Source organism: Hyperolius riggenbachi, chromosome 6 (genome assembly GCF_040937935.1).
Source record: "Hyperolius riggenbachi isolate aHypRig1 chromosome 6, aHypRig1.pri, whole genome shotgun sequence".
Taxonomy (NCBI): Eukaryota; Metazoa; Chordata; class Amphibia; order Anura; family Hyperoliidae; genus Hyperolius; species Hyperolius riggenbachi.
In genome coordinates this window covers 34,532,051-34,559,518 of record NC_090651.1, presented here as the reverse complement: position 1 = coordinate 34,559,518, position 27,468 = coordinate 34,532,051, and the positions used below count along the sequence as shown (strand labels likewise).

At 48.3% G+C, this 27,468-nt stretch overlaps 1 protein-coding gene across 4 annotated transcripts in view; it reads right to left on the bottom strand.

Annotated features, from left to right (window-relative positions):
• Positions 1 to 10,264, bottom strand: part of SYDE2 (synapse defective Rho GTPase homolog 2) — a 112,387-nt gene extending 102,123 nt beyond the window's left edge. For 3 of the 4 annotated variants that reach the window (XR_011021934.1, XR_011021935.1, XM_068239117.1), the window contains exons 1-2: positions 10,074 to 10,264; positions 1,759 to 3,438 (exon numbers count right to left, since the gene is read on the bottom strand). Coding sequence is in view for 2 of the 4 variants with exons in the window: in XM_068239117.1 (XP_068095218.1) it covers positions 1,759 to 3,438; positions 10,074 to 10,164 (1,771 nt within the window). In the remaining 2 variants the exon portion in view is untranslated. The remainder of the gene's footprint in view (positions 1 to 1,758; positions 3,439 to 10,073) is intronic. The other variant, XM_068239119.1, reaches the window with a different exon arrangement.
• Between the last annotated feature and the right edge of the window lie 17,204 nt (positions 10,265 to 27,468).

The following is a 27,468-nucleotide window of genomic DNA, read 5'->3' as shown; positions in this document are numbered from 1 at the left end:
TGTCCCAGACATTAGGGACATCCTGGTTGAGGTGTTTATTTTCTTAAAACTGCATTCATGTAATAGTTTACTGTATGTTGAACGACTTCATGATGTTAACTTTTAATACAAAAACTGTCAATACAAAACTTTGAAACAAAAAAATATTGTACTGTTAAAAGGTGTGTACACATATGCAATTTTGATTGACCAATTTGACTACCACCATGTAGTATGAGGGCCAACAGATACTATAAACAGACTATGTAGGTAAGCTCTCATACTACATGGAAGTGGTAAAATTGGGCAATCATGGGCCAATCAAAATTGGATGTGTGTAGACACCCTAAAGCCTGATACACACTTTCAATTATGATTGGCCAATCACTGATCTTTTTCTAACTCTGGGACACTTAATAGGCTGCCACTGATTAGAGACAGTAAACATTCAACCTACTTTGTATAAAATAAAACCGTGAGAGATCTAAAAAGTCATTTTTAGGAGTAGGAGAATAAATAGAATTGTTTATCTCAATTTATTTTCACCTCTGGTTCACTTTAATTTCAATATAAATTCAATTCGTTATTCGCATTCCTGCCTGCACCACAACGTCCAAAGTCAGCTTCCCCAGTAAATCCGCAGACAAACACCACCGTATACTCTCAGCTAATTGTCTAACCCGAAACAAATTGTTAGCTGCACAAGAGTATAATTTGCCTGTTGATCTTCACGCCAGGAAAACAAATCTCTGGCTCAAAGTCCTAATTTTGTGAAGAGCACTTAAGATCACCTTCAGTCATTGTGCAAGCTGTAAGCAAATACAAGTTCCGAAAAAAATGGATATTTGCGCATTGTGCCGGTCTAGACCCAGCGTGATCTGTTGCGTACTAGTGTGGCACACGGCACTAACCGACTATAGCTTTATATGGTATTACCAGGCAGACGCAGCAGAGGAATTCACTTTGTTTAATCTGCTTCGTGACAGTTACAAACGTAACGTATACAAGCGTTAAAGTAAAGCGCAACACTCTAAATACATCGTATAAACAGCATACAATAATGTAAAGCATAAGTGCCCTGCAGATCTTTGGCTGTTGGGAGACTACAAGTCCCAGCGGGCTTCCCTGGCCAGCAGGCAAAAGTCACACTGAAATATGCGTCTCACCCCAAAAACCCTCAGGAACAATCACAAGCGAGTCTTGCTGGGATTTTTAGTGCATTGTGCAAGGTCTTTGTCGTAAAAAAGGGGGGGGGGGGGGGGCGCTGTTCTGCAACTCAGCTAAATCCCAGAATGACCTAAAAAAACATTTTTTTACGTTGCAATGATGGATATGAAAGCCGCACTTAACCAAACATCTTCCAAATACTTCATAATCCACAATTTAACCTCAAATCATGAAAGCAAAGCCTTTGTACAACAACCTGCATAAATGTCAGCGGTGATCTAAAACATAACATACTGTACATTGCATGTCATTGATAAACAGCTGTAAAAATATACTACTAAACATGCAATAGGGACAGAATAGGCAAAACCACCAAGAGAACTACTCAAAAATACATCTAAAAAAGCAGTTTGTTCATGCATAAGCCAGTGATACAAAACATATCATGAGCATACAGGTGCTTAAATAAATGGAATAGGACCCGCCACCACTTCACCCATTAGTACAAAGATATTGGGGAGTTATCGGACTTGTGCCTTTCCACCACCCAAACAGAGAAGCTCTGTGGGACACTAACAGGCCTGGAGCGGGGCCCGTGCCCTGCTCGCCTACCTGTGGCCGGGGGTCTTTCCATCTCTCCGGGCAACTTCGAAAACGTGGCCGCCGAGCTATCCTGGAGATGCTCGGACTTGCAGCTTCCGGTGGGGCTTGCCTCCCGCTTGTTGGGTCCGCCGGTTTTCTGAGAAGATCCGATGATGCGTTCCTTCACCTCCAAAGACAACAAGCGTCCTTTGTACATCCATTTCTGCATTTTCTTCACGGCAAGGCCCGGCGGCTTCTGTGAAACACTGTGACCTTCTGCACTCATGCCTACGCCGTGCCCGCCTGCGGAGCCCGTGAGCGAGGCCCCCGGCGCGGGATGCATGTAACCGGAGTAACCGTCAGTGCCAGACTGCAAAGCTCTCCAGTTCACAGAAGATGCTAACTCTCGGGGGCTGCCCTCGCTATCTGCATCTGTGTGTTGGCCAATGGAGCCCTGGCTGTACTCAAAACCACAGTCTGATGACGAGCTGCTATTGATGGGGCTGTACTTTATTTGGCTGTCGCTGTGGCACTTGTGCAGGGCTCGGAAAGTTGGCAAGTTGTGCACTGCATCAACACTTTTGCTAAATGTCTGCATCCTGTTAAGCTGGGGGCTTATTAAGGCATTCAAAGACACCAAATCGCTGCGAGAGGCTTGGTTGGGGCTAGCTTCATCAGACGACCAAACGTCGCTTTCCACCACTCTGGCGGAGGACTGGGAATAGACACTATCTTGGGACTGGGAGCTAGAGGGACATGTTTCTAGCCTGGACCCTATCTTGCTGGAGTTGGTCTCAAGAGGCATGTCATGCATGGCATGAATTAATAAATAGTAAGCCTCTTGCAACTGAGATCTCAGTCTATCAGTCTCTAGGTACATGTCCAGGTTGCTTTTCCGTTCTTGGTGGCCGTAACCGGCCACCGGGGAGGTCACAGCGCTGGTCATCATTGGTGTCTGGGGTGAGGCTACCTCAGGCCCTGGAAAAAAGCTATTGCACCGACCTTCGCTTGTGGCGGTAATCAAAAGTTGCTCGTTATCATAATAGTCATCTTCCTCGCTGTCCTCTGAATGGTTTCGGGTGGTCCCATAGTAAGGGGCGCCTACGAGCCCCAGGGGAGGTATGTGGCAGTTTGTGGCAAAGCCACCGCTTCCTTGAAAAGTATCGGGTGACCATGGCATAGGTGCAAAACGGCCCACCCCGGCATGAAAGTCCTGGGGCAAACGGGTCTCAGATTTAGGATACATTAAGTTCTGAGGGTATGGTGGAAAAGGTGCATGGTGAGGTGGCCATTGTCCATCAAAACAAGTGTTCACGGTATAAGGGGCGCTATTCGGGGGTTGCAACTGAGCCACGGGCCGGTTGTGGAAACCTCCGTAAGAGTAGCGGCCCATGTAGACATCCTTACCATTAACAGCACATGAAAGAGGGTGTGAGTTGAAGCTGCATTCTGTTTCCAGGCCATTGGGCATAAGATCTGAGTCGCTGATATTGCTATACTGCGAGTATCTGCAGCCCAGCGCGGGCTGAGCGGGAGGTGAGGGTCCTGACGTGGCGTCCCATTTGGAGGTATTAGAGTAATTGTTATTATTGTGATTCTGAAAAGACCATCCTTGGGTAACGTCTGAAGCCAGTCTGCTGTCCTCTGCGGTCACCGTCTTGCCTCCGCATGGTGGTCCTGCAGACCCCAAGAAAGTGTCAACAGAGCTGCCTAGATAAAAAATCCCCCATGAAGCTATCTTGGGACTTGTACCTTCATCCCCTTCCATTACTTTTCAATTATGCCTTTTTTCTTACAGGTGTTAGGGGGTTCTCGTCATACCAAGCAGTCCAAGAGCAGTCAAGCCAAGACCACCTTCAGGGAGCTAGAATGTGTGTTTAACCCCTTTAAGGACCATTATTCGCTTTGTATCCTGTGGTGTACATGTACATTGCAACTATCAGGATGTGCTGTCTTAGGTTTACCACAGGTATCTATAATAGTTCTCGGGTGTCCAAAGTATGCCTCGTGTATCACATGACTAAGTGGCCCTATTATGCTGCAGTCTGGAAGCGGTTTGGGATGATCAATGAGACGCAGATAAATCCGAGTTCATGCACAATTATGCACATTTTGAATGCAAATTTTTGCAGCTTGAAAATGGACCAATCGAAATCCTGCTGTGGTAAAATTTGGTCTATTTTCAAGGTGCATAAAATTTGCATAATCCAACATCAACTTGGCATTATTTACCTCTCATTGCCCATCCCTAGAAGTCTTTAGTGGACTCTAATTTCCATAATCTAAAAGTGGGATGTGCCTGCAGTGAGGCCCCATATAAGAATGTAGTTTTGGAGTTAAGAAAAGAAACTATCTAAGGGGTGTTTCCCAGGACAACCTCTTGCTTACATTATGAACACAAACATTGCCATAGAAACCTAGACTACCTCAGGTCCCAGATATGTAAAGACAGGTGTACTTCTACATGTGATAAACCAGCACCAGACTGCTGAATACATCACTGATTGTTTACAAATTCTTCTATTCTAATTCTATAGCACCCTGTATAATGCATATGAGGCACAATTATTCTGTATCCTTGTGAAACCACTTTATCTGAAGGGCTTGTAGTTCACCTGCTCTTTGCTATCTGCACTGTGTGTTTCCTGGGGACAGACATGATAAGCAGAAAGCAATGATCAGACCTCTCTATAGATCCCAGATATGCGAGTAGAGCCTGGGGTAGCAGTGGGATATATTCCAAGCAGAGCTGGTGGCTATTGTACACAGCCTGCTGCGGAGAGATATGAAATAGGCAACCAAGAGATCCTCAGGTCTCCTGAGAGGAAGAAAAATCAGTAACAAACTATACTGTAACAATATTACTGATCTGGAAGAAATGAGAAGGGGGCAATGCCTGTCGACTGTCACTTGGACTCGGCATGCAACATTATAGACTGACCTTCGTAAATACCTGTACTAACGCTAGATTATCAGCCGAGACAGACCCAATTGGCTGCCTCGTCTGAGAAGAGTCTAGAGCCATTACTGGTCTTAAAGCAGACCCGCAAGAGAGACTACCAATGTCCTCCTTGAGACCACCGATCCAGCGCTGGAAGTTCAACTCGTGGAAGGGTGTGGCCACACTGCAGGATGGCTCGTGCCTGTGCAGTAGCAGAAAGACACGAATCTGAGTGGCTCCATTCTACTGCGCAGGCGCAAGGCATCATGCGCAGTGCGGCTGCGCTCGTTCAGACGGGGGTCCCAGCCCTGGATTGGTGGAGGCGAGGCAAATGTGAGTAGCCTCTGCATTATCCAGGGGCTTTCCTCTGCTGAGGTATCTAAATAGGGCATTTTTCCCCCCTACAGGTAACACGTGCTTCACAGTTTGTGATAGATATCAATATCTCAATGACACAAAGTGTACCCGAGATGGGGTTGTGGGGTTATTTATACTTACCTGGAGCTTCCACCAGCCCCGTAAGGTGCATGTGGTCCCTAGCTGTTCTCTTCGTTCTCTAGGAAATCCCGCCGGCTGTGCTCTTCTCCGCATGCGCGGCTCAGCTCTTCACCCACCCCAGGTTGCGCTCCTGCAGCAGGGACTGTTCTGCGCCTGCACAATAGTACTGTGCATTTCCAGCTGTGGGAGCGTAGGGGTGCACACGCGGCGTGCATGTACAGAAGCGTATGACTGCCCAGATTAGTGGGGGGGATTTTTGAGAGTACAGAGCATCCGGAGAGGACCGCAAGGGACCCCATGCCCAGATTACCGGGTGGGAGGGGGGGGGGGGGATTTCTTAGACAACAGAGCGTCCGGAGAGGATTGCAAGGGACCCCATGCACCTAACGGGACTAGAAGAAGCTCCAGGTAAGTGTAAATTGCCCCACAATGCCCATCTCGGATACACTTTAACATTTACCTTGTCTACCGCCACTGCCATCTTTGTACTGCCCGATGCAGTACAAAGCTATTGGACCCTCAACTACACATTTCAGATGTTCGCCACAACTCCCTTAAAAGACAACTGAGAAGAATATGGAGGCTGCCATATTTAATTTCTTTTAAACAATGCCAGTTGCTTGGCAGTTCTGTTGATCTTTCTGGCTGCAGTAGTGTCTGAATCATACACCAGAAACAAGCTTGCGGCTAATCTTATCAGATCGGACAATGTCAGAAACTTCTGATCTGCTGCATGCTTGTTCAGGGTCTATGGCTAAAATTATTAGAGGCAAAGGATTAGCAGTATAGCCAGGTAACTGGTATTATTTAAAAGGAAACAAATATGGCAGCCTCCATATCACTCTCACATTAAAGCAGACCTGTGAGAGAGGCTACCAATGTCCTCCTTGAGACCATCAGTCCAGCACCCGGTCTGGCAATCGCTGGTACCTGAACTACACTGCTGCACAGCAATAGGCATAGTAACATATCTATGGTGGCGCCCAAATCAGCGGCAGCGCCGGAAAGTGCACATGCCAAAATGACCTGCTTTGCTCACAGGCCCCTATGCAACTTATCAGGGGCTCAACTCAACATCATATCTACAAACTCCTAGCGCTGCCTGCAGTGCATCTGTATCTTCATCTGTTCCTCGCAGCCCCAGAGCTCTGCCCCCCCTACACTTCCTAATCTGTGGAGCTACTTGGCGCTGCCAGGTATCCCTGCAAGGGTGGGTGAAACTGGTAATACCAGAAACTTCAGTGCTAAGCTAATTTAGGGTCCCAGCAGGAAATCTAATAGGACAATTCCACTAGCATGATTGGGTGGACAGCACCCTACTCAAAGTGCTAGGCTTCAGATAGGTTGATAGTAAACACGCCCACACTATTCGGCCAATCACAATGCCCTATTCTGGAGAGGGTGCTGCGATTGGAGAACTGTTCCCTATGAGGCTTCCTGCTGAGTCCCCTTAACTTCTGCTCCGTTTGAACCTATGTGTGACCCCCTGAACAGGGCTCGATGTATTCGTGATGCCCGCTGTCAGCGGTGGATGCCTTCTGGTGCTGATTGGAAGTATCTGTGGGAGAGCAGGGTGCTGCTATGGTTTCCATGGCAATGTTTTGGAGCTCTCTGGTGCTCTCACCCAATAGTTATTAGAGTATCATGTGTCCCATCTCCAAATAGTTATGCAAGTATGTCTGGTGCAATCTGGCAATACGGTTGTCTGTGCTGCCTGGCAGTGATGGAACTCTCCTTGGTGCCCTCCTGGTAGTGTAGTGTCTGTGTGGTGGTTGTCAGGGGTTCTCCTGTGTGTTCTGCTATTATTGGTAAGGAGTATGTCTGATGCAATGCCTAATGCTAGGGGTCCACTAGTGCAGCCTAGTAATGCTGGGATTCTTTTTGGTGCATCCTGCCTGCGTACAGAGCCTCTAGTGCTCATTAGCAAGTCTGAGGTTCTCTTAGTTGTGCCCTGTCAGTGTTTGGGGGGGAGGGGGTCCCTAGGTGCACCATGTCACTGTCAGGGGTCTTGGTTATGCACTGTCAGGGATCATCCCTGGCAATTTATGTAGTACTTCTATCAGAACTGGTGGCTTATGAAGTTTACACTGTCAGTGTTGGGGGTGCCTAAAGTGCACCCTGTCAGTGTTGAGAGCCCATAAGAGCCCATGTAGTGCACCCAGTCACTTTTGGGGTCCATTCCTATCAGTGTTGGGAGTCCCTATAGTGTGCTCTGTCACTATTGGGGGTCTTTGACAAACTCCTGTCAGCGTTGGGAGCCTCTGTAGTGCAGACCAACACTATTAGGGGTCGCTGTGGTGCAGTCTGACACTATTAGGGGCCTCTGTGGTGCAGTCTGCCACTATTAGGGGTCTCTGTGATGCAGTCTGACACTATTAAGGGTCTCTGTGGTGCAGTCTGCCACTATTAGGGGTCTCTGTGGTGCAGTCTGACACTATTAGGGGCCTCTGTGGTGCAGTCTGCCACTATTAGGGGTCTCTGTGGTGCAGTCTGCCACTATTAGGGGTCTCTGTGGTGCAGTCTGCCACTATTAGGGGTCGCTGTGGTGCAGTCTGCCACTATTAGGGGTCACTGTGGTGCAGACCAACACTATTAGGGGCCTCTGTGGTGCAGTCTGACACTATTAGGGGTCACTGTGGTGCAGACCAACACTATTAGGGGTCTCTGTGGTGCAGTCTGACACTATTAGGGGTCACTGTGGTGCAGACCAACACTATTAGGGGCCTCTGTGGTGCAGTCTGCCACTATTAGGGGTCTCTGTGGTGCAGTCTGACACTATTAGGGGTCGCTGTGGTGCAGTCTGACACTATTAGGGGTATCTGTGGTGCAGTCTGACACTATTAGGGGTCTCTGTGGTGCAGTCTGACACTATTAGGGGCCTCTGTGGTGCAGTCTGACACTATAAGGGGCCTCTGTGGTGCAGTCTGACACTATTGGGGGTCTCTGTGGTGCAGTCTGACACTATTGGGGGTCTCTGAGGTGCAGTCTGACACTATTGGGGGTCTCTGAGGTGCAGTCTGACACTATTAGGGGTCTCTGTGGTGCAGTCTGACACTATTAGGGGTCTCTGCGGTGCAGTCTGACACTATTCGGGTTCTCTGGTCCCTGCTGCTGGTCTCTGTGGTGCACTCTGCCCCTGCTGCTGGTCTCTGTGGTGCACTCTGCCCCTGCTGCTGGTCTCTGTACTGCACTCTGTCCCTGCTGCTGGTCTCTGTACTGCACTCTGTCACTGCTGCTGGTCTCTGTACTGCACTCTGTCACTGCTGCTGGTCTCTGTACTGCACTCTGTCACTGCTGCTGGTCTCTGTACTGCACTCTGTCACTGCTGCTGGTCTCTGTACTGCACTCTGTCACTGCTGCTGGTCTCTGTACTGCACTCTGTCACTGCTGCTGGTCTCTGTACTGCACTCTGTCACTGCTGCTGGTCTCTGTACTGCACTCTGTCACTGCTGCTGGTCTCTGTACTGCACTCTGTCACTGCTGCTGGTCTCTGTACTGCACTCTGTCACTGCTGCTGGTCTCTGTACTGCACTCTGTCACTGCTGCTGGTCTCTGTACTGCACTCTGTCACTGCTGCTGGTCTCTGTACTGCACTCTGTCACTGCTGCTGGTCTCTGTACTGCACTCTGTCACTGCTGATGGTCTCTGTACTGCACTCTGTCACTGCTGATGGTCTCTGTACTGCACTCTGTCACTGCTGATGGTCTCTGTAGTGCACTCTGTCACTGTTGCTGGTCTCTGTAGTGCACTCTGTTTCTGCTGATGGTCTCTGTAGTGCACTCTGTCACTGCTGATGGTCTTTGTAGTGCACTCTGTCACTGCTGCTGGTCTCTGTAGTGCACTCTGTTTCTGCTGATGGTCTCTGTAGTGCACTCTGTCACTGCTGATGGTCTTTGTAGTGCACTCTGTCACTGCTGCTGGTCTCTGTAGGGCACTCTGTCACTGCTGCTGGTCTCTGTGGTGCACTCTGTCACTGCTGCTGGTCTCTGTGGTGCACTCTGTCACTGCTGCTGGTCTCTGTGGTGCACTCTGTCACTGCTGCTGGTCTCTGTGGTGCACTCTGTCACTGCTGCTGGTCTCTGTGGTGCACTCTGTCACTGCTGCTGGTCTCTGTAGTGCAAGCTGTCACTGCTGATGGTCTCTGTAGTGCACTCTGTCACTGCTGATGGTCTCTGTAGTGCACTCTGTCACTGTTGCTGGTCTCTGTAGTGCACTCTGTCACTGCTGCTGGTCTCTGTGGTGCACTCTGTCACTGCTGCTGGTCTCTGTGGTGCACTCTGTCACTGCTGCTGGTCTCTGTGGTGCACTCTGTCACTGCTGCTGGTCTCTGTGGTGCACTCTGTCACTGCTGCTGGTCTCTGTTGTGCACTCTGTCACTGCTGCTGGTCTCTGTTGTGCACTCTGTCACTGCTGCTGGTCTCTGTACTGCACTCTGTCACTGTTGCTGGTCTCTGTACTGCACTCTGTCACTGCTGCTGGTCTCTGTAGTGCACTCTGTCACTGCTGCTGGTCTCTGTGGTGCACTCTGTCACTGCTGCTGGTCTCTGTGGTGCACTCTGTCACTGCTGCTGGTCTCTGTTGTGCACTCTGTCACTGCTGCTGGTCTCTGTTGTGCACTCTGTCACTGCTGCTGGTCTCTGTACTGCACTCTGTCACTGTTGCTGGTCTCTGTACTGCACTCTGTCACTGCTGCTGGTCTCTGTAGTGCACTCTGTCACTGCTGATGGTCTCTGTAGTGCACTCTGCCACTGCTGATGGTCTCTGTAGTGCACTCTGTCACTGTTGCTGGTCTCTGTGGTGTCCGGCGTCAGTCTCGGCAGTTCTATCAGTGTCGGGGATCTGCAGTTTGCCTGCTGGAGGTCTCTAGCACTTCGGGCTCCCCCTCTCCCCCCGGCCTCCCCTTTACCTTCTCCGTTGGGCTGGAGTCCCCCCGGCGGCCCCTTCTTGGCCCTCTTGGCCCGCAGTTTGGACAAGGTCCTCCGCAGGGGGTCGGCCATGGCGGCCTCAGCGGGTGTCCCGGGCGGAGGGTGCCGGGATTCCGGGCTCCATCATGCCGCAGCGCCGCTCTCCGCCGCACATACCTGGCATAGTTCTGGGGTGAGAGGCGGCGCATGCGCACTACGGCCGGGGGCGGGGCTGGGGCGGAGCTTAGTGCTGGGAGCTGCTGCTGCGTCGAGGGTCCCGCACAGATAGGGGGCGTAGAGCAGAGCCGAGGAGGCCCATACACTTCCCAAGTTCCCAGGGATGGCTGTTGTTGAATGTCTGTGTATACGTTGTCAGCTTACTGGGGTCTTCATGTCACCCTCTGTCTGTGCGCTGAAATCCCAATCTGGCGCTAACTAGGGGGGGTGATTATTGCACTTCTAATAACAAAAACAGCCAAAGCGCCCATACAGCTATCTTGGCCGCAGATAGACCATCCGATTCGCTATCTTATCGAATCAGATGAAAATCATTGTCACTGTGGTTAAAGGTGGCAACTTAAAGCCCCATCTACACGATACGATTCTTTGTGCGATTCGATTACGATTCTATTAAATACCACATGTCCGGGATTCGATTTGCCATTGTTTTGCAATGGAAAATCAAATTGAATCGAATCCCGATCGGACATGTCAGATTGTAGATAGAATCGTAATCGAGTCGTACAAAGAATCGTATCGTGTAGATTGGGCTTAAAGCCGCATCTACACGAGTAGATGCGGCCGCGATGCTCCTTATCAATCGAGCCGCTGATGCGGCTCAATTGATAAGATCCGACAGGACGGATCTCCGCACCGCCGATTCCCTGCTCGCTCCCCGCGAGGGGACAATGGCAGGGAATCGTGCGGGAGATAAGCGGGGACGAGCGGGGAATCGAATGCAGCGCACGAGCGGGGACGCGGCGGGCACGCGGAAGAGGCGATCCGGCGGCTAATCGAGCCGCCGGATCGCTGCAATATGGCATGGTGTAGATGGGGCTTTAAGCCTCATCTACACGCATAGATGAGGCTCCGATGTTACTTAACAGGTCGGATCTTGCTACCGCCGATTCCCTGCTCATTCCCCGCAAGGGGACAATGGCAGGGAATCGAGCGGAAGATAAGCGGCGCGGGGACGAGCGGGTATCGAATCCGGCGCACGCACGGGCGAGTGGGGACGCAGAAGAGGCGATCTGGCGGCTAATCGAGCTGCCGGATCGGAGCCTCATCTACGCGTGTAGATGAGGCTTAAGGGTCCCATACACTGAGCCGATTAGCGGCCAATTTCAATCGATGTGACATGCTGGAAAATCTAGGTTGATCTGTTAAGATTGCTTATCATTTTGCATTGGACCTAATGGAAATCTGATGGCAAAAAATGGCATCAGATCGATTTTCAATAAATTTCATACTGAAATCTTTTGGAAATCGGTTCCTAGTAACAATGTTCCTAAACACATCAGATAGATCAGAATGATCTATCTGCCGCTAATCCTATGCGGGGAATACACGGGTCCTATGCTGGGAATACACGGGTCAATCCGGCGGCCAATTAACCGCCGGATCGACCCCAGCCGCGTTCCCGCTCGTCTGCGCAGATCGATTACCGCTGGTCCCCGCCGGCGCCCCTTATCAGCTCAATTCCCTGCCATTGTCCGCCGGCGGGAATAGAGCGGGCGAGGGTCGAGCAGCGTGATCGGACCAGCTGAATATTATCAGCTGGCCGGATCAGCTGGTAGATACACTGTACAGAAACGTACCGTGTATCCCCAGCATAACGAGTGTATGGCCACATTTAAACTTTATAAGATGTTGCAACCGGTTGCAATAATTTATAGGCATATTAGAAACTGCAACCCGACCATTGACTTCAAGCTATTACCATCAGAAAACGCAACCCAACATAACCCTAATCTATCTGATGTGTGCCACACACTAGGAACAGATTTCCAATAGATTTCAGAATGAAATCTATTGGAAATCGATCTAAATGCATTATTGGACCATTAGATCCAATGCAACTCTATGGGCCAGCGATCTGCTGCCAGCAGCAGATCAACCTAGATTTTCCATCCTATCAGAGCAAATCAATCGAAATCGGCCGCAAATCGATCTTGGAATTTGATAGAATCGATTTCTGATTGATCGATCGATTTTATGGCTGAAATCGACCAGTGTATGGGCCCCTTAAGATTGTACAATCAAGGTTGTATCATTAGATCATTAGTGGACACCTTTAGGCTTGGTTTACACTGCAAAATGCAATCGCTAAGTGCTTAGCAGTTGCAGATCGATTTTTAAACGAATGAGCATTTGAATCACTCTGAGAAATGGTACAGTTTTTAAATCTGCTGCTAATGTTATCCTATGTGTCTGTGCACACTGGAGCAATGAGGTTTTGTAAAAAAAAAAAAACCATAGCATTACATTGGGAAGAGCTTTTGAAACCTCTAGCGCCCAAACGCTAGAGGTTTCAAAAGCTTTTCCCAACTGTAATGCTATGGTTTTTTTTAACAAAACCTCATTGCTCCAGTGTGCACAGACACATAGGATAACATTAGCAGCAGATTTAAAAACTCAAAACGCTCAGAAAAATTCCTCTGGTGTGCACCAGGCCTTTCTGTCTGAAATTGAGATTTTGATTTAATTCACAATTTCCTTCAAATCAAGCTTTGTTGCCCCTATGTGCCTCTCCGTTCCCCTGTTTCTCTTTGTAAACCCTCTGTGTCCTCTTTGTGCCCCCTTTGCCTGTGTACCCTCTGTGTCTCTCTCTTGCCCCCTTTGTGTCTCTCTTTGTCCCCCTTTTGTCTCTCTGTCTGTGCCCCCTTTGGGTCTGTCTGTGCCCACTCTGTGTTACTCTGTGCCCGCTCTGTGTCTCTCTCTTGCCCCCTCTGGGTCTCTCTCTTGCCCCCTTTGTGTCTCTCTTTGTCCCCCTTTTGTCTCTCTGTGCCCCCTCTGGGTCTCTCTCTGTGCCCACCCTGTGTGTCTCTCTCTGTGCCCCCTCTGTGTCTCTCTCTGTTCCCGCACTGTGTCTCTCTCTGTGCCCCCTCTGTGTCTCTCTGTGCCCCCTCTGTGTCTCTCTCTGTGCCCGCACTGTGTCTCTCTCTGTGCCCCCTCTGTGTCTCTCGGTGCCCCCTCTGTGTCTCTCTCTGTGCCCGCTCTGTGTCTCTCTGTGCCCACTCTGTGTCTCTCTCTGTGCACGCACTGTGTCTCTCTCTCTCTCTCTGTGTCTCTCTGTGCCCGCTTTGTGTCTCTCTTTGTGCCCACTTTGTCTCTCTCTGTGCCCACCCTGTGTGTCTCTCTCTCTGTGTCTCTCTGTGCCCGCTTTGTGTCTCTCTTTGTGCCCACTTTGTCTCTCTTTGTGCCCTCTCTGTGTCTCTGTCCCCGCTCTGTGTGTCTCTGTGCCCGCTCTGTTTCTCTCTATGCCTGCTATGTGTCTCTCTCTGTGCCCGCTCTGTCTTTCTCTGTGCCCCCTCTGTGCCTCTCTCTGTGCCAGCCCTGTGCCCCCTTTGTGCCCCAAGCTGCAGCAGTGCTGGACATACCTTCCAGCACTAGTCCAGCGATGTGCGTCTATCCACTTCACCTCCTGCGGGCTCTAATGCACGGAATACTTTCTGTATGTCATGTGACATACACTTTCTGTATGTCATGTGACATACACGAACCAGGAAGTATGCCATGCACTAGAACCGGTGATGTGTCTGATAGCACTGCCTGTTAATTTGCGCTGCCCCGCATGCGCACTAGTAGGAGACTGTGCGGCCACATTTCCTATTTAATGATGCTGCTGGTGGTGGTAAAATACTAAATATCTCCCCTTCCACCCATCCTACACTCCCCAAATTTTCAGGGTAGGACCACCCCAAACAACCTCCATGCCAAAGGTTTCTGTAATCTATCTTGGGAACCAGCGGAGCACGGGGGCTGCAATTTGGCACAGAGGTAGATGTGGAGGTCCCCTCCCTACCCTGAAAATTTGGGGAGTGTAGGATGAGTGGAAGCTGAGATATTTCGTGTTTACCAGCAGCAGCATAATTAACTTCACACTGAGCATGCGTGCTACTTAGTGTGGAAGGGAGCTTCCGGGCAGCACGATCAGATATTACATCGGCAGACGACGAGAGAGGACTGACAACGTTGGACTCGTGGGGAAGGTATGTCCAACACTGCCAATGCTTCTTCAAACCTCCCCCATGCAGAAATGACGTCATCGCAGAAATCGTTGCTTTGACAATTCCGAAATCGTGATCTTGGTGATCGCGACTTTCGTTTAAATCTGTCGTTCAGACCTACTGCATATATTTGCATACAAATTTACATAATCCTGCATGAACTCGGAAATATTTGCATCGCACTGATCATCCCTAGTCCTTGGCAGGCTTTGTGGCTTCATATAAATTATATATAAAGTGCTTGTGGGGGGCCCATGTAAAACTTGCACTGGGGCCCAAAGCTCCTTAGCTATGCCACTGGAAAACTAGTTACAGACAAAAAACTACAGTGGTGCCAGTCTGTTAGTTGGTAGTGCACAAAGCAGTGTGTTACAATGTTACAATCATCACCGGAAGTCTCTACAACACGTCATGTGATGAGGAATATAAATCATCTGCCATACAAAAATGTTGCTCAGAAATAATCATTTTCCCAAGGCCAAAGCTTGACTCGGTCAAGTGTCAGTGTCCGCCAGCGCTAAATTTATATCAAGGCTGTTTTAAAAAGCCTGACTGCATCAACCAACGTTTCCTTCCTCTGAAAAACAATCCGAGGTTTATGAGCTGTTACAGGAACGTTTTCAGCACTGAGGAGGAGATTAATGTAAAACGTTTATAGCGGACAGGAAAGGGATCTGGCGATATGATTCTCACCTGACTGACATGCATTGATTGAGGTACAGATTGTCACCGTGGTGACTTTTCATGTTCCCGCCGCTATCGGCAGTTATATCGAGTGCAAGAAGCCTTTCATTGCCTCTTCTGTATAATGAAATTTAGCAATAGAAACTTCAGAGACCAGCATGGTGGTGTTGTGGTTAGCGCTCTTGCTTTGCAGCGCTGGGTCTAGCTGGGTCAACATCTGCAAGGAGTTTGTATGTTCTCTGTGTGTCTATGTGTGTTTCCTCTGGGTACTCCGGTTTCCTCCCATGTCGCAAAACATACAGATAAGTTAATTGGCTTTCCCCTAAATTGGCCCTAGTCTAGGATATGTGCACTACACGATACATACATAGACATATGACTATGGTAGGGATTAGATTGTGAGCCCCTCTGAGGTACAGTTAGTGACAAGACAATATACTCTGTACAGCGCTCTGTATTAAGCTGGCGCTATATCAATACTTAAATAAATAAATCAGTCCTCTCTCTATCCCTGATATATATTTTTCAGTTAGGAGTCCTATCTCACTATATGGGTATGGGCCTGATCTAATTCACCTTTTCTCCTTGGAGATAATTTTTTATCTTCTGTGTAAAATAACTTTTCAGAACTTTGCAATTGAAAAAGTATAAAAAAGTAGGTGAGAAAGTACTGTCAAAATTATCCTGAGTATTAGCTTGCTTGCTGGTGGCTTAATAGGCTCTATAGGACCCAGAACCTTCCCTCTCCATTGGAAAGCAGGGCCGGATCTAGAAAGGCACATATGAGGGGGCAGTCAGAAATGTGAAGGGGGCATCATGTTCTAGCACATTTTTTCTCAGTAATGCTAGCGCGTCGAAAAATGGGTGTGGTCATGACATCATGTGGGGCGGAGCTAACTAATGTAACAGTGAGGCGGCAATGCAGGAACCAATACTTCCGACACATGAATGCAAGAACCATTACCTCCAACACATAAAATGTAACAACCGTTATCTCCGGCACATGAAATGCAAGAATTATTACCTTCCCACACATGAAATGCAAGCAGTGCAGCAGTGTTTCACCATAAAATAATCGTAACGCAGCAATGATTCACTATAAATAATCGTAATGAGGCAATCTTGCCCCAGAAAATAATCGTAATGCAGCAGCGTTTCACTAGAAAATAAACGTAATGCGTTTCACCACAAAATAATTGTACTGCAGCAATGTTTCACTAGAAAATAATCATAATGTGGGCAGCGTTTCACCAAAAACTAATGATCACCTGTAAAAAAAAGCATTTACTCACCACCAGCAAAAGACTCTTCTGGGCACAGCTTCCCCTGACGATCTTCTTGCAGCAGCGCAGCCAGCCTGCAAAAGTCCCACGCTGACAGGCAGAGAGCAGGGCTACGGGAAGATGGTGCCCGAAGCCCTCTACTGGAGTCACAAATAAGTCTCCAGTGCAGGGCTTCAGCCACCATCTTCCTCTCTGCCTGCCGGAAGACTATGCAGGCTGGAGTGGTGGGCTGCGGGGATGAACTAGCGCATCGTCTATTAGACACTTCGGCCAGTTCACTATGGGGGTCCCACAGTCTGGCGGGGGAAGGTGGGCACGTACCCTGCCCGCTGTTATGCTGTCCCCTGCCGCCCCTCCTTGCCTCCCTGCCTTTATTTGAGGGGTCCTGCCCCCTCTCGCCCAGCGCTAGAGCTGTCCCCGTTGGTAAGTATCTGGCTTTTTTTTTTTTTAAACATGGTTTCCATTGACTTTAAGGGCACTGCCTTTGACATGGGAGACCAGGTTTTGAATCTTGGCTGGGGTCAGTCCATATTCAGTAAGACGTCCTTGGGCAAGACCCCCTAACACTGCAGGGTAGCCCCTTGAGCGTGTCACTTTGGCTGCAGCTCTTGAGCACTTTGAGTCCGACAGGAGAAAAACACTAAACAAATGTTATTGTTATTATTATTATTATTTTAATCAGAACAAGCCAAATAATACATTTTGAGGTGTTTCATAACGGTGGCTCTTGTCATGTGAAAATTAAGAGGGGTGAAAAATTTAAAAAATGTGTATTTTCTGCATTTACACCTATTTTTCCCCTGTATAATGCCTATAAAATAAATGCAGACATCAAACCAACGAGCGTTGATTCCGGTAATATCTTTAACGATTAACTGTACATGGTTTATTGCAAGCTTTCAAAACTATAAGTTTCTTCTTCAGGAATGTTACAGAACTGGGTCAGAACCGGTTCTGATTTCTGCTCCTCAACTAACACCAGACCACACTTCACTTGCTATAAAATTTAAAAAAAAAACTCTGGAAAAAAATATTGCCCATAGAAAGCCTAAATTGTCTCGAAAGAAACAATATGTGTATCACTTTGATGGCATAAGTAATAAAAAAGTTATTGCTGTATCAATAGTGACAGCTGAAATGCCAAAATTGTCAAAAATATAGGGGGACGACCCAGGAATGCAAAGTGGTTTAGGGCTCAGACACACTATAAGCGCTTTTCTGAGCGCTTTGTGGCTGTCACAGCTTTCTGAGAGCTCTATAAAAAAAGGCTCCCATTGACATATTAAAATCGCAATTACTTTAAAATCGCGGGATTTTATTGCGATTTTAATGTGATGGGAGCATTTTTTAAAGAGCTCTCAGAAAGGCTAAAAGGCGCTCAGAAACCGCTTATAGTGTGTCTGGGCCCTTGAAGAGGATTTTTTTTTTAACAATATTAATTTATAGATTATTTAGCCAGTGTTTGCCCATTGTAAAATCTTTGCTTTCCCTGATCTTCATTCTGAAATTTTTCACGGGTGGTGACATCTTTAGTTCTGCCAGGTGATCTGTACAGAATGTTCATTACTGAGAGTTCTATGCACAAAGCAACCGCCAAGCAAGCAACATATTGCTTGCTTGGCAGCTAGAAAAAGCTGTTATTTCCCACAATGCATGAGGTTCACAGACAGCAAACTGTCAGGACCAAGGTCATGACATCACACAGTGGGAGGGGTTTCATCACAATATCAGCCATGTAGACGTCCCTGAAGTTCTATTTGAGAAAATGTAAAGATTTTTTTGTGGCAAAGGGGGTATCAGCTACTGATTGGAATGAAGTTCAATCCTTGGTTAAAGTTCCTCTTTAAAGGAAATCTAAAAAGGGAATCTGAACTAAACTGAAAAAAAAAGAGTTTTACCTATCTGGGGCTTTTACCAGCCCCCTGCAGCCGCCCTGTGCCTGTGCAGTCCTGGAACGCTCCTCCGGTCCCCCTGACTGCGTGCATCCTCGATCCCATTCTACACGGGAGTGTCCTGCTGCACATGTGCAGTGAGAGAAAATCTCGTACTGAGCATGTGCAGGTTGCTCCCGAGGGCCAGAGTGTGATCGAGGAGGCATGGGTGCAGTGGCCGGCAACTGGCTCTTTTGCCAAGATCAAAACGTAGCCACTGTGGGGGACTGGAGCATCGTTCCAGAACAGCACGGGCACAGGGCGCGTGCAGGGGGCTGGTAGAAGCCCCAGATAAGTGAAACGATTTTTTTTTTCAGTTAGGTTCCCTTTAACTTCTTGCCAACCGCTCCATGCCAATTAGTGTGAAGGCGGCGGCAGCCCCAGGACCGCTCCACGCCGATTGGCGTGAACGGCCTTCTATGGGGCTAGCAGGAGAGTGAGCGCACGCATCTCCGCTAAGTCTCCCAGCAGCGGTCCAATATACCTGTACAGCGTTGAGATCTAAGGCAGTGCTGTACTGGGGACAGCCGTGTGAGAAGCAATCGGCGGTAATAGGCTGATAGGGGGAGGGAGGGGGGGAAAAAATAAGCATTTTTATTACTAAAAAAATAATAAAAATATTTGTAAAACAAAAAACAAACATTGGGGGAGCGATCAGACCCCACCAACAGAGAGCTCTGTTGTTGGGGAGAAAAGGGGAGGGGGGTCACTTGTGTGCTGAGTTGTGCGGCCTTGCAGCGAGCCCTTAAAGCTGCAGTGGCCCAATTTATGAAAAATGGCCTGGTGTGTAGGGGGTCCTCCAATGGTTAAAGAGGAACTCCAGTGAAAATAATGTAGTAAAAAACGTGCTTCATTTTTTTACCATAATTATGTATAAATGATTTAGTCAGTGTTTGCTCATTGTAAAATCTTTCCTCTCCCCTATTTACATTCTGACATTTAGTACATGGTGACATTGTTACTGTGGGCAGGTTATGTAGCTGCTCATAGCTGTTTTGGCTGTTAGAGACAGCTGTAAACAGCTAATTCCTGTCTGTGAACATTGTTACATTGTGGCAGTTTGCCCAGAGTACCACGGTACTCAGAGCTTCTTGTGGGAGGGGTTTCAGCACAAAATCAGTCATACAGCACCCCCTGATGGTCTGTTTGTGAAAATCATTATATTTCTCATGTAAAAGGAGGTATCAGCTACTGATTGGGATAAAGTTCAATTCTAGGTTGGAGTTTCTGTTTAAAAGTTAAAAGTCAAAAAACAATTTTAGTTACCTGGGGCTTCTAGAAGCCCCCTGGAATAATCCAGTGACCACGCCGTCCGTCCGTGTCAATCCAGCAAGTAGCGGCAACCCCTGCAAAGCTTGTACTGCGCATGCACAGAGTGCTTCCAGCAACAGGAGCACAATCAAGTGCTGCATGTGCAGCAGCCACCAACTGGCCAGCTTTGAGGGGGTCGCCACTGCTTACTGGAGGGACACAAAAGGAAGGCGCAGGAACAGGATAACTCCAGAGGGCTGCAAGAAGCCCCAGGTCAGTAAAATTGCTTTTTTTTATTTTCCAGTATCCCTTTAAGTTAGGGTGATATGAGTCTCTAGCTAAGATACTACGTGCAACGCTACAGAAGCTGATCTCACTTTATAAATTATTCAATACACTTAATAAAATTAGAGTAGATTGATTGAGTTATATGAAAATGGGCTTGATGACTGCTGTGCCTCAGATGCTACGCTGCATGAATACTGCATGTGATGTGTGAATGGGGCGCATCGGTTGTGGTGTCCGCGCGCGACCAATCCTACACAAGGGCTTTTTTGTGCTGGAATGTGTTTAGAGGAAGATTGTTGAGTGGTGGGTTTGTGCCTGCATGTCCCCAGCTGATTATATTAGATGCCAGAAGAGTCATGAGACACATTCTAAGCCAGCAGCAGGAAACACGTCCTGACACATAGCTGGATGACAGCGCATAGCAACCAGACATTTGTCACCCGTCCACAAAAGAGGACAGCCAGGGAAGGAGCAGCAGAGGCCACGCTAAGTCGCTGAGAGTTCCGCCATCCTTTCACTAGGTCTCCACAATATTCTAATCTGTCTTCTGCTAAATTATAACAGTGTAAAATAGTAACAGTAAATACCAATTAGACAAATAGTGGGTATTCAATAAGCAAACTGCTTAAGGATTTGAACAAAGTATTCATTTTTTAAATTATTCGAATTACTTAAAGGGAAGGTCCGAGGTGAATAAAAATCAAAAATCGACTTACCTCGGGCAATCTCCAGCCCCTGGCAGTTGTCCTGTACCCTCACCGCAGCTCCGGAGGCACCCATCTTACTTGCACTCACGGAGTCACACTGACGTCATTAGGACTGTACTGCGCAGGCGCTGGAGCGCAAGTAAGATGCCGACCTGGCAAAGTCAGCATCTGCGCTGGAGGGGACCGGGAGCCACTGGAGCTGCGACGAGGGCACAGGATGGTTGCCAGGGGCTGGATAACGCCCCAGGTAGTAGATTTTTGATTTTTATTCACCTCAGACCTTCCCTTTAAAGCGTGTATCCAGCCTAAAGTAAAAAAATCTAGCAGGCTATCGGTAGAAGAAAGTTTTAGTTATCTGCGCTGCCTTGTCCCACGAAGCCGTCCCGAAGACCCCCACATCACCTGTCTTACGGCACGTGGCCACGCCTCCACCCTCTCCTCACATCTTGGCGTTTTCTTGGGCTAACAACTGATTTCGCACGTCGGGGATCAGTACCCGATCCCTTTGAGTGACATCGCTGTGTCAGCTGTGTTCTGTTGCTGCTATGCGGGGGGGGGGGGGGGTGTTGGAGGGACTTCAAAATGGGGTGTGGGGTAGCAGCACCTTCAAAGAAGTTGGCTGCCGCTCGGCCAAGTTGATCCAGGGGGCGGATAGCTTGCAGAATGACCATCACTGGTGGGGGACCTTTGTACACTCCCCTGAGACGGTCATTATCAGCCGCCTCAGCCAACTTTAGTTACGCGGGTGTATGAAGCATTAGCACATTTTTGGGACTAACCAATGAACCTACAGTTGTGTTCAAAATTATTCAGCCCCCACTGAAATTGAGTGTTTTGGCCAGTTTGAGATTGATTTTGATCATTTCCCTCATCTTGTTTACAATTAAATCAAAGAGGCACTTGTAAGTCAGACAAATATAACATAACATTTATAATGAAATAACCACAAATGTGTTTTCTGTGCTCACATCATCAGTTTTATTCAACTCCCAAGTGACATTAATTCTTAGTACTTAGTACAACATACTTTTCCAGTTATAACCGCTTTTAAACGTGAAGCATAGCTTGACACAAGTGTCTTGCAGCGATCTAGGGGTATCTTAGCCCATTCTTCATGGGCAAAAGCCTCCAGTTTAGTCACATTCTTAGGCTTGCGCGCTGCAGCTGCTTTCTTCAAATCCCACCAGAGGTTCTCAATCGGATTTAAGTCTGATGACTGCGATGTTCCAGCCTTTAATCTGCAACCATGCTCTAGTGGACTTGCAGGTATGCTTGGGATCATTGTCCTGTTGAAAGGTCCAACGTCTCTCTAGCCTCAGGTTTGTGACAGACTGCATCACATTTTCATCCAATATCTCCTGGTAATGAAGAGAATTCATGGTACCTTGCACACGCTGAAGCTTCCCTGTACCTGCAGAAGCAAAACAGCCCCAAAGCCTGATTGACCCCCCCGCCATGCTTCACAGTAGGCAAGGTGTTCTTTTCTTCATAGGCCTTGTTCTTCCTCCTCCAAACATAGCGTTGATCCATGGACCCAAACAGTTCTAATTTTGTTTCATCAGGCCACAGAACACTTTCCCAAAACTTTTGTGGTTTGTCCACATGACTGAAGTCGACTCTTCTTATTCTTTGGAGACAGCAAGGGGGTGCGCCTGGGAGTTCTGGTATGGAGGCCTTCATTACGCAGTGTGCGCCTTATTGTCTGAGCTGAAACTTCAATACCCGCATCTGACAAATCTTTTTTCAGTTCCTCAGCAGTCACACGAGGACTTTTCTCCACTTTGCGCTTCAGGTAGTGCACAACAGTCGAAGTCAGCATATTCTTTCTGCCACAACCAGGTAGCGTTTCAACAGTGCCCTTTGCCTTGAATTTGCGAATGATGCTTCCTATGGTGTCTCTTGGTATGTTTAACATCTTTGCAATCTTCTTATAGCCATTGCCCTTCCTGTGAAGAGAAATCACCTCTTCTGTTGTCTTCCTGGACCATTCTCTTGACTTCAACATGTTTGTAAACACACCAGTAAATGTCTAGAAGGAGCTGAGTATCACAGTCATTTGAAATCTGCCTAATTGGTGCTAATTATGCTTGATTCATGCTCGTTAACATCCACAGGTGTTTTCAATACCTTATCGAAATCACTTGAATGAACCTCTGTTCTTAAGTGTAATGCTACGTACACACATGCGACAACGATCGTTCGTTAAGAACGACGAACGAACTTTTAATTGATGAAAGAACGACCTAAGTAAAGATAGTTTTAAAATGTGTGTAACGATCTGATCGTTAGAACGAACGTTACATCACAGAAAGCAACTATTGCGCCTGCGCATAAAAATGAGAAGTTCCATGGAGAAATAGTGAAATGCGCATGTCAAGCCTAGTACGAACGATCGTTTCCAACGATGTACTACTTTTGCAAACGATCGTCGTTGGTTAAAATCCGCCGAGACAGAACTTTCTTTTGTAGCGATTTGGCTCGTTCGTCGTTTGCCTTAATAGTCGGTGGTTCGTTTTTTGTAACGATCGTCGTTGGTAAAGATCGGGGAACGATCGTTACAAACGACTATAGTCGCATGTGTGTACGCACCTTTAGTCTTTAAGGGGTTGAATAATTGTGTCAATGAAGAAATCACAAAAAAACATTTAATGCTGTATTACAAAAACAACTGATGTCATTTTAGTTGCATTTGGTTCTTTAAAAAGTCCTTGTAAGATTTCATTCTGAACACAATTACAAATGTACAGTAAATTCCCTAAAACCCTTTATAGCATTGGGTGTTGAATAATTTTGAACACAAATGTATCTGTTTGTTTTTGGGATGTGGTAGGGAAACCTGGTTGAACTTGATGGACACCTCCAGTCACATCTTCACACCTTTTGTCACACCTTCATCATACTTTCAGTCATGTCCTCAAAATACTTCAGTCAAGCCTTCATTACACCTTCAATCACTTGTTCACCTCCAGACCTCTATTCCACCTCCAGTCACACCCTCACCACACCACCAGCTACATGTTCACCAGGCATCCATTTCACCTCCAGTAACACCTTTATCACACCTCTGGTGACATGTTCACCAGACTTCCAATCATAGCTTTATCACACATCCAGTCACACCCTTATCATACCTCCAGTCACACCTACATCACACCACCAGTCACTGCATCGGGCCTCCATTCCACCACTAGTCTCATCGTGATCACATCACACCTTCATCACACCTCCAATCATAACGTCCTCCTCACACCTCCGTCACACGTTCACTAGACCACCATTCCACCTCCAACCACATGTGTCACACCGCCACCCCACCAGAGAGGCACCCCATGAAGAATTTGTGAGCACGGCATGTGTGGTCCAGGTTGAGAATTACTGCCCTTGATTTACGACCACTGCCATGTGTACTCCTTGTGTTTCTTGTCAAACAAAAGCCCACCGTGATGGGATAAACCTGGGGCATTTATGATAAGCGGATGCAGAGGACAGAAAGGTCATATTTCCACATTTTCATGCAATTCTTTACAATGCCATTTTTGGTCAGAAGCTTTTTTCGTATCCCTCACAGTAGGAATGCACTCAGCAGGCAGACAGATGGATTTGATCTTCTACATCCACAGCTGCTCCAGTCTACCCAATATTCCAGCAAAGTGCCAGCCAGTCTGGTGATCCCCACCACCACCCTCCAACCATGATCCCCTCTTCCCTGCAAACAATAGGCCTCATTTTTGTACCGTGGCCGATTCCAGGCACGGCAAACAAAGAACTGAGATTGCATGAATTGTTTCCAATGTGGGATAAGAAGGTGTTCCAAGAAAATTGACGTTTTGATGTCTGGAAATAGTTTATTACTATTGTAAAAGGAATTTTAGGAGAGCCTTTGAGACCGTGTTTCATTTTGCAGATCATTTAAAAAGATAATTAAAGGACAACTCTAGCCAGTTGCTTTTACACAAAATACAGAAACAGTTTTTTCTTGGAAAAAGGTGGCAGAAGTTGGCCCTTTTTCAATTCACTTTTTCTCCCAAAGGTGCCCATACATTACGTGATTTGGGGCATCAATATCCAGCTGATTCAATTATGGTCGAATCTGGCAGAAATAGATGCTGCAAAGTCAAGGCTGCTTCATCGCTGCCAGGTCGATTGTTTTAATCAAGTTGTACGGAAATCAATTAAAACAATCGATCCGGCATGCTACCTCCCTACCTATACTAAGGGCGCTCTATAGCTACATATACTGGGGGCTCTCTGGCTACCTATAGTAAGAGCGCTCTATAGCTACCTATACTGGGGGCTCTCTGATTAACCATACTGGGGGCTCTCTAGCTACCTATACTGGGGGCTCTCTGGCTACCTATACTGGGGGCTCTCTGGCTACCTGTACAGGGGGGCTCTCTGGCTAGCTATACTGGGGGGCTCTCTGGCTACCTATACTGGGGGGGCTCTCTGGCTACCTATACTGGGGGCTCTCTGGCTACCTGTACAGGGGGGCTCTCTGGCTAGCTATACTGGGGGGCTCTCTGGCTACCTATACTGGGGGGGCTCTCTGGCTACCTATACTGGGGAGCTCTCTATCTACCTATACTGGGGGCTCTCTAGCTACCTATTCTGGGGGCTCTCTGGCTACCTATACAGAGGGGCTCTCTGGCTACCTATACTGGGGGCTCTCTGGCTACCTATACTGGGGCTCTCTGGCTACCTATACTGGGGGCTCTCTAGCTACCTATACTGGGGAGCTCTCTATCTACCTATACTGGGGGCTCTCTAGCTACCTATTCTGGGGGCTCTCTGGCTACCTATACAGAGGGGCTCTCTGGCTACCTATACTGGGGGCTCTCTGGCTACCTGTACAGGGGGCTCTCTGGCTAGCTATACTGGGGGGCTCTCTGGATACCTATACTGGGGGGGCTCTCTGGCTACCAATACGTAGGGGCTCTCTGGCTACCTATACTGGGGGCTCTCTGGCTACCTATAGTAAGAGCGCTCTATAGCTACTAATACTGGGGTCTCTCTGGCTTCCAATACTGGAGGGGCTCTCTGATTAACCGTACTGGGGGCTCTCTAGCTACCTATACTGAGGGCTCTCTGGCTACCTATACAGAGGGGCTCTCTAGCTACCTATACTGGGGGCTCTCTGGCTACCTATACTGGGGGCTCTCTGGCTACCTATACTGGGGCTCTCTGGCTACCTGTACAGGGGGGCTCTCTGGCTAGCTATACTGGGGGGCTCTCTGGATACCTATACTGGGGGGGCTCTCTGGCTACCAATACGTAGGGGCTCTCTGGCTACCTATACTGGGGAGCTCTCCAGTCTCTATCTACCTATACTGGGGGCTCTCTAGCTACCTATACTGGGGGCTCTCTGGCTACCTATACAGAGGGGCTCTCTAGCTACCTATACTGGGGGCTCTCTGGCTACCTATACTGGGGGCTCTCTGGCTACCTGTACAGGGGGGCTCTTTGGCTAGCTATACTGGGGGGCTCTCTGGCTACCTACACTGGGGGGGCTCTCTGGCTACCAATACGTAGGGGCTCTCTGGCTACCTATATTGGGGGTTCTCTGGCTACCTATACTGGGGGGCTCTATAGCTACCTATAGAGGGGAGCTCTCAGGCTACCTATACTGGGGGGATCTCTTTGGCTACCTATACAGGTATATGGGTGGCTCTCTGGTTACCTATACTGGGGGGCTCTCTAGCTACCTATACTGGGGGGCTCTCTAGCTACCTATACTGGGGGGCTCTCTATCTACCTATACTGGGGGGCTCTCTAGCTACCTATACTGGGGGGCTCTCTGGTTACCTATACTGGGGGGCTCTCTAGCTACCTATACTGGGGGGCTCTCTGGGTACCTATACTGGGGGGCTCTCTGGGTACCTATACTGGGGGGCTCTCTGGGTACCTATACTGGGGGGCTCTCTAGCTACCTATACGGAGGGGCTCTCTGGCTACCTATACTGGGGGCTCTCTGGCTACCTATACTGGGGGGCTCTATGGCTACCTATACTCGGGGCTGGGGGGATCTCTTTGGCTACCTATACAGGTATACAGGGGGGCTCTCTGGCTACCTATACTGGGAGGCTCTCTAGCTACCTATACTGGGAGATCTCTTTGGCTACCTATACAGGTATACAGGGGGGCTCTCTGGCTACCTATACTGGGGGCTCTCTAGCTACCTATACTGGGGGGCTCTCTAGTTACCTATACTGGGGGCTCTCTAGCTACCTATACTTGGGGGCTCTCTAGCTACCTATACTGGGGGGCTCTCTGGGTACCTATACTGGGGGGCTCTCTGGGTACCTATACTGGGGGGGCTTTCTAGCTACCTATACTGGGAGATCTCTTTGGCTACCTATACAGGTATACAGGGGGGCTCTCTGGCTACCTATACTGGGGGCTCTCTAGCTACCTATACTGGGGGGCTCTCTAGTTACCTATACTGGGGGGCTCTCTAGCTACCTATACAGGTATACAGGGGGGCTCTCTGGCTACCTATACTGGGGGCTCTCTAGTTACCTATACTGGGGGGCTCTCTATCTACCTATACTGGGGGCTCTCTAGCTACCTATACTTGGGGGCTCTCTAGCTACCTATACAGGTATACAGGGGGGCTCTCTGGCTACCTATACTGGGGGCTCTCTAGCTACCTATACTGGGGGGCTCTCTAGTTACCTATACTGGGGGGCTCTCTATCTACCTATACTGGGGGCTCTCTAGCTACCTATACTTGGGGGCTCTCTAGCTACCTATGCTGGGGGCTCTCTAGCTACCTATACTGGGGGGCTCTCTAGCTACCTATACTAGGGGGGCTCTCTAGCTACCTATACTGGGGGGCTCTTTGGCTAACTATACTGGGGGGCTCTACTGTTGATATATACAATTTTCGTGTCTAAACCATTTACGATGCTTGTGAACATTTTCCTGAAAATCCTTGCAATGCATGTAGAACGCACTGGGAGTATTTTTCTTGTTAGCAATGCTAGGATTTCACATTGATGGAATTTTCTTTCTTATAGTTCTTTAG